Below are 11,188 nucleotides of genomic sequence, written 5' to 3' on the forward strand. Positions count from 1 at the left end.
TCATGTTTCACACAAAACCCCAAAAAATTATAAAAACTTAATTGTTAAATATTAAATTACAGTTCCTGATATCTTTTACTTTTCTTAATATAAATTTATAACGCTTATTGTTTGGACAGAAATGTAAGGAACACATGTACTTTCAAGTACTTAAGTCGACTATGTCTTTTAATAAGAAAATGTATGCTTAGTTGGTCCACTGATGACCTCTATACTTTGTTAACAGGACTGTGCCCAGACCAGGACAATGTGCTACTGTCGGACGGAGTCCCCAAGACCTGCTATGTGGACACCGACTGTGAGGTCAACAGCTTCGGCTGTATCAAGGGTCACTGTTGTCCCAAAGGTCAAGTCAGCACTGTGCCACCAGGTACATCTAGCTCATATTTGAAAAGTACAGTGAAACTTGTCAAACTTAATGTTGTGCATTGTAGCATGTTTTTTTATCTATCTAAATTGTTTAGTCCCTGAACATGTCCTTATCATTTCTGTTTGATAATATTGTTTTGAACTTCTGGATCTTCTTTAGTCTGCAATCCATTGGGGACACTAATACACTCACTACTACCAGTTAGCGTAAATTATCTCCCATATCTGGCTGTGTTTGATGAGGATCCACGAACAGACCTCATGCAGATTATTCATCTAGCAATTATAGCTAGTTTATTCTCTCTCTGCATTAATAATTCAAAAACATTGAATTCAAATCATGAAATCTGCAGCGGTGCTTTGTAAGCATGCAAGCAATCATTACACATATTTATAACAAATTCTTTTGTTAGAAAAAGAACTAAATTTATCTTTAGAACAGAATAAGTTTTATTTATTATCAATGCAAAAAACCCTAAAGATTTAAAAACCTTATTTACAATGATCCACATACATTTTGAAATGGCACTAGTCTTTTTGCATTAAAAGTTGGAGGAGAGACAAGGTTATAGCATCACTGATTTTAATGAGGATAAAATTCTTAGATTAATATGAAACCTTTGATATTTGTAAACAAATTTACTTGTATGGGAGAATTTGTATTACAAATTTAATAAACCATTTATTTAGCATTAACTTAGCTTGGAAGTACATAGAACCATTTTAACAAGAGATTGGACTTTGGATAGTAGTGTCAAACAGCAATGTGACATAGGCCTGTCTATTTCATTGCTAGCCACTCAGCCATAGCTCTTTGAAATCAACAAGATTTGTCTGGCTTTTGAACTTAGACTACACAGTAGGTGCATATTTTGCTTGAAACTGCGCCATTTTTAACTTGTTAAGATGCAAGAAATAGATAGCTATGTCCTACTGAAGGTCTTGTATGAATGGTCCTATATACTGGAATTTTTCAAAGGTTAAAATCAATGCTTTTCAATCCATAAGTTGTCTAATCTGGCAAAACATTATAGAACTGTGATCCTTGGCTGCCTGGATTGGGCAAATTGTAGAATTTGGCTGAAGCATTTTGCAAACATATTGCATGATGGTCTGTAAAACACCATGTTGCTGTATTTACACATAATTTGGGACAAATTTTCTTCAGTAGTGACAACCTGCTCCAATGGGGCAAATCCTGCTAAAAATGTGAATGGATTCACTAAGACATGTACAGTGGCAAGTGACTGTGGAGAACCAGCTACCTGCGAGAACCAGATTTGCTGTCCAGCTCCTATACAGGAAGGTAAGTTTCTTGGTAAATGGAGATGTTTTAATAGAATTTGAGAGGATAATCAGATGAGAATTGTCTTTTAGTACAATGAAAAGCCCAGTAACATATCAAAATGATTATGATTTACAGAGCTTTGTCCAAACAAAAGCTTGCCTTTGATGGAGAATGGCAAACCCAAAGCTTGTATGGGCATTCTGCAGTCGGAGTGCGGCAGTTCTGGAGACTATACCTGTAAAGGGACTGGAGACTCCAAATACTGCTGTCCTGCCAGGCTGAATAACAATGGTAATTAAATCACTCTTTAACATCTACTTTCAGAATGATCACTTTAGGGTTAGAGCAATATGGGTTTGAATAAGTTGAAATTAGTATTTGAAAAGAATATTGTGATCAAAGTTGTAAGAGTTTTAATTGTAATTGGGTATTTCCTTTCAGAGCTTTGTCCTAACAAAGGGATGCCTTTGCTGAACTCTGCAGGGAATGCCCAGAGATGTGCGTCGACCATGGATTGTGGAGATGGTACCTACAGCTGCCAGAGCTCCAACATTGATGGCTACAAGTACTGCTGTCCCGCCAAACTGCTCATCACTGGTACTGTAATTTACTACACACACAAAATTATGATCCCATTAGTTTTGCCTGTCTGCAAATTTGTATACATGATTATCCCCATTGATCACAGAGATGTGTAATTTTTTCTTGCAATTCTTTTGGTTTTTCTTGTCAGAAATGTGTCCAAACATTGGCTATGTTTTGGTCCATGATGGACATCCAAAGAGGTGTAGCCTGGACTTTGAGTGTATCAGCTCCAGTGGAGAGTTCTCCTGTGTGAAGAATTACTGCTGCCCCAATGACCCTAGTCAGGGTAAGGTCAAACAGCAGTCTGTCTGCTTATTCATGCTTGTAAAAATTCCATACCCTTCAATGCTTATGTTCCCCAATTAAATAAATTAAGCCAGTCAGGTCAATTAAGTTTTAAAATTATTACATTTCTTCCCTATTTAGTTAGAATTCATTTTACCAGTAAATTTCAGACATTTCAAGTGTTACTGTTGGATCTGACATTTACACACAGTTTACAAGTTATGATAAACATCTCATCCTTTCACAGAGATTCTGACAGTTGAAAAACTGTGTTATCTTTCAATCCGTCACTCTAATAAATGAAAATTTTCTCTGTGTTTCACTTCCCTCTTACACATAAATCAAGTAATAGCTTTGAGCCCTCTCTTGTAGCTGTGTGCCCCAACAATGGAGGACTGCTATTGGATGAGGCACAGCAACCTAAGCTCTGCATGGAGAATATTGAGTGTCAGGGATCAGGAAAGGGAGCCTACTTTTGTAATAATGGCTACTGCTGTCCCGAGTCAGGTAAGTGGGTCAATCAGCTGATTTTGATTGCATGATTTCCTATATACTTGTAGTGGCAGCAAAATGTGCATGATGTTATAGAATTTTTTTTAACAGGTTCTCTTGCTGTGTGCCCCAATAACGAGAAGATGAAGCTGGTCAATGACAAGGCAGTGACTTGTGTCCATGATGCGGACTGTGGAGAGGCCTTGTGGTCGTGTCAGGGGGGACATTGCTGTTCCCGCCCAGTCAATACAGGTGTGTGGCTAGGTCTAAATATCAGCCTATATTACAGATTCAGACAGCCATAGAAGATATAGTTGTAGACTAATTCTAAATTGTCATAGTTTCGTGTAAATTAGTTTGAAAATGGTCACAAAACGTTTTTATAAAAATGTTTACCTCTTGAAAATACTACCTTACTCTTCAAGAGGATATAATTTTAGAACATAGCAACAGAAAATACTACATAGCTCCAGGTATAATGTTTGTACTTGTTAATGTAATGTGATAAATACTACATACTAGTGAAGATTACATTGGAAATCTTTGATTATTTTAAAACTTTGTTAGGCCTTTGCTTGAACTTGGGTCAGGAGTGGTTATATCCAATATTCCCTTCACCTAGCATGCAATGTTTATTTTTCACTCATTTTTGTCCAATTTATGTTTTGTATTCTGTCTTTTCAGTTTGTCCAAATGGAACTGCCCCTATGTGTTGCAAGCTAGATTTGTGTGTTCAGAATTCTTGTCCATCAAATCCAACCGCCAAGTGTCGAATTAATCCGTGTGGCGGGTGTAAAGTGGAATTCTATGATGACAAAAATACCCCTGTAGATTGTGATTCAGGTATTATGCTTCCTGAAAAAGTTGATCATCTGTCTTTTATTGCATAAATATGCATGATATTTGATCATTATGAAGTCTTTTAATATGATATTTTCTGTATCAGCTTTATCCAGATGTGAAAAGTTGAGATTAAAGGCCCTAACAGTTAATGCCTTCTGGATGGATACTGATGTTGAATATTCCAGAATGTATCTTGGACAATTGGAATCACAGAATGTTCAGGATAACAGTTTGCAAGTTGCAGAAAGTAAGTAATTTAGTTTGCACCATTGATTTAGAAGGCCAGTATTGAATGTCCACCCATTTTATTGATTAAAAAGTTTACAATGTTTATTCTTTTATGCCTAATTTCCATTAATAAATAGGGATACATGTGATATCTATGGTAACGAAAATTCTGTAGTCTGTACAAATAGTATCCTATCGTAAGGACAACTTCGTATTAAGGGTCTTCCGTCTTCAGCGGAAGACCCTTCTATTATTCTATTGTTTCTTTTTCACTTTTCTTATTATTCTTTTTATTCTTTTTTTGTCTTACAAATTTTGTGCAGGCGATTTCTCGAAGATGGCTCATTCGATTTTCTTCAAATTTTAAGGGTTGATGTGTCGGCATCTGAAGTTTGTACCGCCGTTTCAATTTTTTGATAACCACTTCCGGTCGGAAGTTATCGCCCGTTTACGATTTTTAAAAGTCAATTTTGTCGGCTAGAGATAAAAAAAACGAATAAAGATATAGGGCTGAAATTTTCAGTGAGGATAGACAGCAATTGTACCTGTTGCAACATGGTCATAAAAACGTCTGCCGTCACTTCCGGTCATCACCGGAAGGAAAGATAAAAAATCAATTTTTTCAACTTTTTGCTTTTAATATATTTTTCTAACGGGTTGATAGAGACTCTTTTACTGATTCAGAATATGTAATTTGTTTTGAAATCGATTGATGTGTTCCCGAGATATTAAGCATCAAAGTCCTGAAGCGAGAGTCTGAGTAGCTCGGTCATTAGAGTCGTGGACTTGTGCCCAGGCGACCCGGGTTCAAGCTTCGGGTGCCGAAATTTTTTTTCCTAATTTTTTTTTGGGTTGATTAACAATTTAGTCTTAAAAGTGAGGGATTTTATCTCATTTATTCAAAAATCGGACGGAAGACCCATTCGTTGCTCGCAACGAGATCGTATCTAGTTATTATTCTTTTTTTGTCTTACAAATTTTGTGCAGGCGATTTCTCAGAGATTTCCTTCAAATTGTCAGGGCTGATGCCTAGTCATATGAATTTTATACTGCCGGTACAATTTTGAAAAATTCACTTCTGGTCGAAAGTAATCGACGTTTTACGATTTTTAAAAGTCAATTTTGTCTGCGATGTTTCTCAGAAACGAGTAAAGATAGAGAACTGAAATTTTCAGAGATGATAGATCTAGCAATTTCCTGGTGTACCTCGGTCAAGAAAATGTTGGCCGTCACTTCCGCTCGTCACCGGAAGCAAATTTAAAAAATGAAAATGTTCAACTTTTTATTTTTATATATTTTTTCCAATTAGATGATAGTGACCCTTTTGCTGATTCAGAATATGTAATTTGTTTTGAAATCGATCAAGGCATTCTTGAGAAATTAAGCGTCAAAGTTCTGAAGCGAGAGTCTGAGTAGCTCAGTCGATAGAGTCGTCGACATGGCCCAGGCGACCAGGGTTCAAGCCCGGAGTGCCGCAAATTTTTTGTTTACTATTTTTCGCTTAGATCTACAGTTTTATCTTTGAATTGATAAGTTTGATCTAATCTATTCAAAAATCGGACGGAAGACCCACTCGGTGCTCGCAACGAGATCGAATCTAGTTATCTGTATTTTTCTATTAATTGACTATGATTAATTGGTATGATTTCTGTAGGGGTGATATCCTCAGGTAAGCCAGGGGAGTGTATGGGCCTGTCTCCCACAGCTGTCAGGGGTTTAATCAACGACTGTACGACTGATGAAGACTGTCCCAGCACCAGTAAATGCTGTCTCAACAAGTGTCAGGTCCCCATTAACAGTAAGAGCATTTTCCATTGAAGAATATGTGTTTCTTTCTCCATACCAGACTCTTTAGATTTATACAAGTTGAAAATTATAACCAATATAAATTCTCTGATGTTACTTAAAATCTATATATGTATTACATGTTTGTAAATATATTTTTCATCAAAGATCATTTCCCATCTATTCACCATTCACTGCCCATTGCTCATTAAATAACATTTATGGATGAATACCTTTTTCACCTCATTTGAATATCTCTCTGTATTTGTAGTTTTACCGCGGCAGAATGCTTGCGATTTGCTCCCAGTGGCCGGCCCCTGTAAGGGCCGCATGGTCCGCTATTTCTACAATTCAGCCAACAAGCAGTGCCAACAGTTTGTGTATGGTGGTTGTCAAGGAAACGATAATAACTTTGGGTCCCAAGAAGCCTGTGAGAGAGCCTGCTCTGCTGGTAAGATATGGTAAAATTTGTTAAAATTGTACTTTGATACTCAAATACATGGTTATACTTCAATAATTACAATATTTGATAGCTGGACTTCCACCCCAGTGCTTGCCTGCTCCAGATCCTGGGAGATGTAAGGCCCAGATTCCAATGTACTTCTACAACATCACCAGCAATATATGTGAAAAGTTTGATTATGGAGGCTGTGATGGGAACAGAAACCGGTTCTTGACCCTGACACAGTGCCTCAGTACATGCAGTGAGTGACATTGGTGCCCTTTAGCAGTACCAGTACTGAGTAGTATGAGGAATCAAAGACCTTAGTTTATTTTCAGTTTTTGTCAACTTGTAAAAGGACATGTTTGTTTGTTAATCAGAATGGTAACAATTTAGTTTGTGATAAATGGTTAACACAGATTGTTATATGATTTCTCCTTTTGCAGGTTCAAAGGATGTACAAGCTGGGCCTTGTGAGGTAAAGTAACTTTGTGTTGTCTTAACAGCTACCTGAAATTTATATCATAAATTATTAAAGAGTTAGGAAATACATTGAAATGTTACCTTGAAAGAAAAAGCTATTTATCAGTGCATTTTCTTGATATCAGTTAAGCCCTACTAATATGATATTCAATCAATTTAGATAAAATAGTGGGTTCTCCACATAAAATGCATATACTTTTGAACTATTTTACACATTACTAATTATTGACAATATTTTGTTTCAGAAAATACGATGTGCAGCTGACACCATTTGTTTGCCTGTCAGTGGTACCGAAGCCAAGTGCATATGTAAGTACAATTTCAACAGATTTCTCTGCACAATACATGTACTTGTTGTCTGTGATATCATATATTTGAGCCGTGTTGTTTTGAAAACTCTTCCTAGCAAAAAATTTTGTTTTCTTACTTACGAACTGTACAATATGAAACTTTATGTACAGTTATACTTAGGATCAAGGTTAAAGGTTATTTGAATGGATTGGCTACTGTTAATAATGATCATGCTCTGCATATATACTGCTACATCTCATTTAAGTATCTGTGATGAAGCACCATGTACATGTATGATTAAAAAGTATAGATACCTAATTTAAACGAAATCAAATGTGACTTGACTGATGTCTGTTTCCAGCTGACAAAGTTCCCCCAGTCGTGGATGGGAACTTTGTCCCAGACTGTCTGGAGAATGGAGACTTTGCTGAGATGCAGTGCTTGGGTTCTCTGTGCTGGTGTGTGGATGTTCATGGGGACATGAAACCCAACACCATGAGAGTGGGGAAGCCACCTTGCTACAAATCGGGTAAGTTTACATGTGGAATGTTGTATACAAATTATAACTTTTGAAAAGTCTTTACATGATAAACTTGTCATATAATAAATGGATATTTTTTCAACAGCTGATAAGGCCTTTGTTTTATTTACAGTTTCAGGGGTCACTGGTGCTGATGAAATTTCCAAAGTACCAGGTACGTGTAAAAGAATGTATTCAAATTCAAGCACCAAAAAATTCTATCTAAATAAGAAAAAACCTTCTGTTTATGATCCAAACTATTTCTATGTTTCCGGATTTTAATACTTTACAGTGTGTGCTGATGGCAGTGCTCCAATGCTGTGTGATAAGAATGAGTGCAGGACAGCTAAGTGTGAGGGTCGGAAGGACGCCACCTGTGTGGTGGACCCCTGTAACAAATGTCAGGTCTCCTTCAGGGACTCCAACAACAAACCAGTCACCTGTGAAGGTAAGTAACAAAAAGTCGGTGGAGTGACTAAATGGTAGCTAAAAGGAGCAATAATTTTGGCATGTCAGTTCATGTTTGTTAACCCTTAAGATAATTATGTTTTTGTCGAACTGCCTGCAACTTTAACTTTACAAGATAGAGATGAATCTGAAAGGTCAATGTCAGTGTAGGGTCATGGCTATTACAAGGTCATATTTGCTTCCTTAAGACTTTGTCATTGCATCTTATAAAACTAACATTTTCTCAACTTAATTATTTGTTATTTTTATTAAATTTTTCATGAAGAACAAATAGGTACTACTCTAATTTATTAGAAAATGTAACTTGATAATTTGTCACTTTGAATATGACAGGCATCTTATCCATCTATTATGTTTATACATGTACTAATTGTACTAAATTCTGCAAAAAGCTGTCTACGCAATTTTTCATTGAAATACTCATTTCTGTTGTTTTTTCAACCTTATAGTCGACAAATGTTCTCTGAAGATTCCTATTTCTGCATCTCGGAATAAGCAAGGCTGTGGAAATTTGGTTCAGCGCTGGGTGCATGATGCAAACACTGGAAAATGTGAACACTTTCTGTTCTCTCCTTGTGATGGAGAAGATGTGTATTATACGAGTCAGTGGGAGTGTAGATCCAAATGTATAGGTAAGTTGGGCACTTCACTCATTTATAATTACTGGTAAGACCTACTTTAGCTTAATTTCATAATGTACAAAAGTTTTGACTTTTTAATTTGTATTTCCACTAAAATGTTAAGGAGAGACTTGGGAATCATTTAAATTCATGGGTGCAAATTTCATGGATTGTGAAATGTTAGGTTATTGGTGGTGTCCAGGATGTAAATTTGTGTGGGAAGGCTACCCTCGAAGTGAGCCACCACGAATTATAGCTCCACAATTTGCAAACAACTTTTTTTTTTCTCAGCATATTATTTGTTGCATTTTTCTTTTTCCCCTGAGAATGACAGTACTTTCCTGTTATTGTCCACTCAAAACTGAAACAATTTTCTACTATATGTGTAATGTTTATCTTAGATTTGTTGTTATTTTAAGGTACCATCTGTGATGGTAAAGGTCCCAAGAGTTGCAGCACTAGTTGTACTGATCAGGTGTGTCGTCGATTTCCGGCCGCTCAGTGTCAGGTACACCCCTGTACCTGTGATGTGGTCTTCTATGACCTGGTCTCCAATGTACCTGTAGACTGTGATTCAGGTATTAAGTAGTCCTTTCAAAAAAATAAAAACGTTAATAATTTTATCATTTTGTAAATGTACAATGAAATCAAATTAACTAAGTAGGGAATAAAATCGTAGAATTTGCCTAAAATGATATTTCTTTTGTTACTTATGACCCACAGTCACTCCACTATGCCAGCTGAGACGATCACAGGAAAAACGGAAAGCTCTGATGCAGGAGATGGACAGCTCTAAGGTGTCAGAGTCGGTGCCCATCTCTGTGTGTGATGCCAAGGGGGAGTTTACTCCACAACAGTGTGACACAAAAGCAAAGAAATGCTGGTGTGTGGATGGCCTGGGGAACCAGCTTCAGGGATCAGAAAGAATTGGAACCAGTCCAGGACAGGACATTGGTTGCAGTAAGTTATGTTCTTGTGTAATTTATTTGTGGATAGAATTTTTGACTGTCAGAATAAAACGATAAGTTTGATTTTATTGGTTCTACATTTGTGAGCTTTCTTTATTTTACAGAGCAGAATAAAACCACTTCAGCAGTGGTATCTTTGTTATTCAACTTGGATTATAATGTGTATGTCCAAGGCAAAGAAGACAAGCTAAAACAGTAAGGCTTTATCCCTATGTCCGCTAAAAGCATTCTACGAATGGAATTTACAATTTGACTTCTGTATTACAATTTGGTTAATTCTGTATTCAGTACTATTTTCATGGATTTCATGAAAACAAATGTTTATAGAGTTAAATGTGACATAATGAAAACTAGTGACAAGCCAAGTGTCCTTAAATTTTAATATGCATCATCTAAAACGTAACTTACATGTAACTTAATCCATGAAAATCAATGCAAAAAAATGATAAATCACAGTTTAAAATGAACTACTTGTAGTTGCTTAATGTTTATGTGGTTTTTACAGTATGGTTATTTGGTCATTTTAGGGTTGTGATGGCAAAATTAAAGGAAATATCTCCGAAGATGGTTCAATATGTCAAGTCAGTGAAGGTAAAAATTTGTTGATTCATGTATTAAAGTTGTAATATACATGGAGAGAATAACAGAGCAGTCATGACTTACAGAGAAAATCACATCATGAACCTTGTACAGTAACTGTAAATGCTAATAGCTTTTAAATGAGGTAAAGTCTTGGAACAATATAAGACATTTAATTGATCTTTGTTTAATGAACCTGATACTTTCTGTGTAGATAAGGAAGGGCAGTGTGTATGTTGATGTTGAGTTCGGACAAACTATGGCTTCTACAGAACCAGTGGACATTGGGAGCCTGGTGAATGTCCTGGAGAACGAGGTAAACACAATGAAATCAGAGGCTGAATATATTGTTAGACTTGACTATTTTAAGTAAACTTCAATGAATTCATCTTGAATACTGTTGACGCACTTCTGAATATAAAGTGTTTTAAATTTCCCATATTGTAGGTATACAGCGGACTGGACATGAGATTTGAGGGCCAGACTATAACAGCGGAGCCCTCTGTGTCTTCCTCTTTTACCTTCCAAGCTCAGACGGCAGGAGATGTGTCCAAATCTCCAGCAGACGGGAGCAATGACAGCCAGACAACAACCATTGTTGTTGTTGTTATCTGCGCTGTTGTTTTAATCGCCATACTGGTGTTCTTTGTTGTATGTATTACTTTGAAACGTTGCATGCTAAAAATATTTTATTGTTTTTAATTTAATTTTCATTTTTTTTTTTTTTTTTAGAATATTTTTAATTACTTCGAAAATTTTCCTATTTTAGATTCGTAAAAGGAGAAGTCAAGAAAAGGCATTTTCAAACCTTAATACAAGTGTAAGTTGTTCAGCTTTCATTGCAACATTTTACAAGATTTGTGTTGCTTTTGTTTTATTTCATTGTATATAAATACACGGCAAAGCTAAATTATAACTTATTTTATTTTTACCGACCGCATA

General features: G+C 36.2%; 1 protein-coding gene across 12 annotated transcripts in view; it reads left to right on the forward strand.

The window, feature by feature from the left end:
• The window catches only part of LOC105325226 (uncharacterized), a 33,997-nt gene that overhangs the window by 21,424 nt on the left and 1,385 nt on the right, over positions 1 to 11,188 (forward strand). For all 12 annotated transcript variants that reach the window (XM_066075037.1, XM_066075036.1, XM_066075035.1 and 9 more), the window contains 25 exons: positions 227 to 370; positions 1,538 to 1,675; positions 1,793 to 1,948; positions 2,099 to 2,254; positions 2,391 to 2,528; positions 2,900 to 3,034; positions 3,131 to 3,271; positions 3,704 to 3,862; positions 3,966 to 4,109; positions 5,745 to 5,888; positions 6,147 to 6,326; positions 6,409 to 6,579; positions 6,764 to 6,795; positions 7,046 to 7,109; positions 7,453 to 7,620; positions 7,745 to 7,786; positions 7,904 to 8,059; positions 8,529 to 8,711; positions 9,119 to 9,277; positions 9,423 to 9,659; positions 9,772 to 9,862; positions 10,195 to 10,258; positions 10,461 to 10,562; positions 10,694 to 10,897; positions 11,016 to 11,066. In XM_066075037.1, coding sequence (XP_065931109.1) covers positions 227 to 370; positions 1,538 to 1,675; positions 1,793 to 1,948; positions 2,099 to 2,254; positions 2,391 to 2,528; positions 2,900 to 3,034; positions 3,131 to 3,271; positions 3,704 to 3,862; positions 3,966 to 4,109; positions 5,745 to 5,888; positions 6,147 to 6,326; positions 6,409 to 6,579; positions 6,764 to 6,795; positions 7,046 to 7,109; positions 7,453 to 7,620; positions 7,745 to 7,786; positions 7,904 to 8,059; positions 8,529 to 8,711; positions 9,119 to 9,277; positions 9,423 to 9,659; positions 9,772 to 9,862; positions 10,195 to 10,258; positions 10,461 to 10,562; positions 10,694 to 10,897; positions 11,016 to 11,066 — 3,359 coding nt within the window. The remainder of the gene's footprint in view (positions 1 to 226; positions 371 to 1,537; positions 1,676 to 1,792; positions 1,949 to 2,098; positions 2,255 to 2,390; positions 2,529 to 2,899; positions 3,035 to 3,130; positions 3,272 to 3,703; positions 3,863 to 3,965; positions 4,110 to 5,744; positions 5,889 to 6,146; positions 6,327 to 6,408; positions 6,580 to 6,763; positions 6,796 to 7,045; positions 7,110 to 7,452; positions 7,621 to 7,744; positions 7,787 to 7,903; positions 8,060 to 8,528; positions 8,712 to 9,118; positions 9,278 to 9,422; positions 9,660 to 9,771; positions 9,863 to 10,194; positions 10,259 to 10,460; positions 10,563 to 10,693; positions 10,898 to 11,015; positions 11,067 to 11,188) is intronic.

The sequence above is a fragment of the Magallana gigas genome, chromosome 2, assembly GCF_963853765.1.
Source record: "Magallana gigas chromosome 2, xbMagGiga1.1, whole genome shotgun sequence".
NCBI classification, from domain to species: Eukaryota; Metazoa; Mollusca; class Bivalvia; order Ostreida; family Ostreidae; genus Magallana; species Magallana gigas.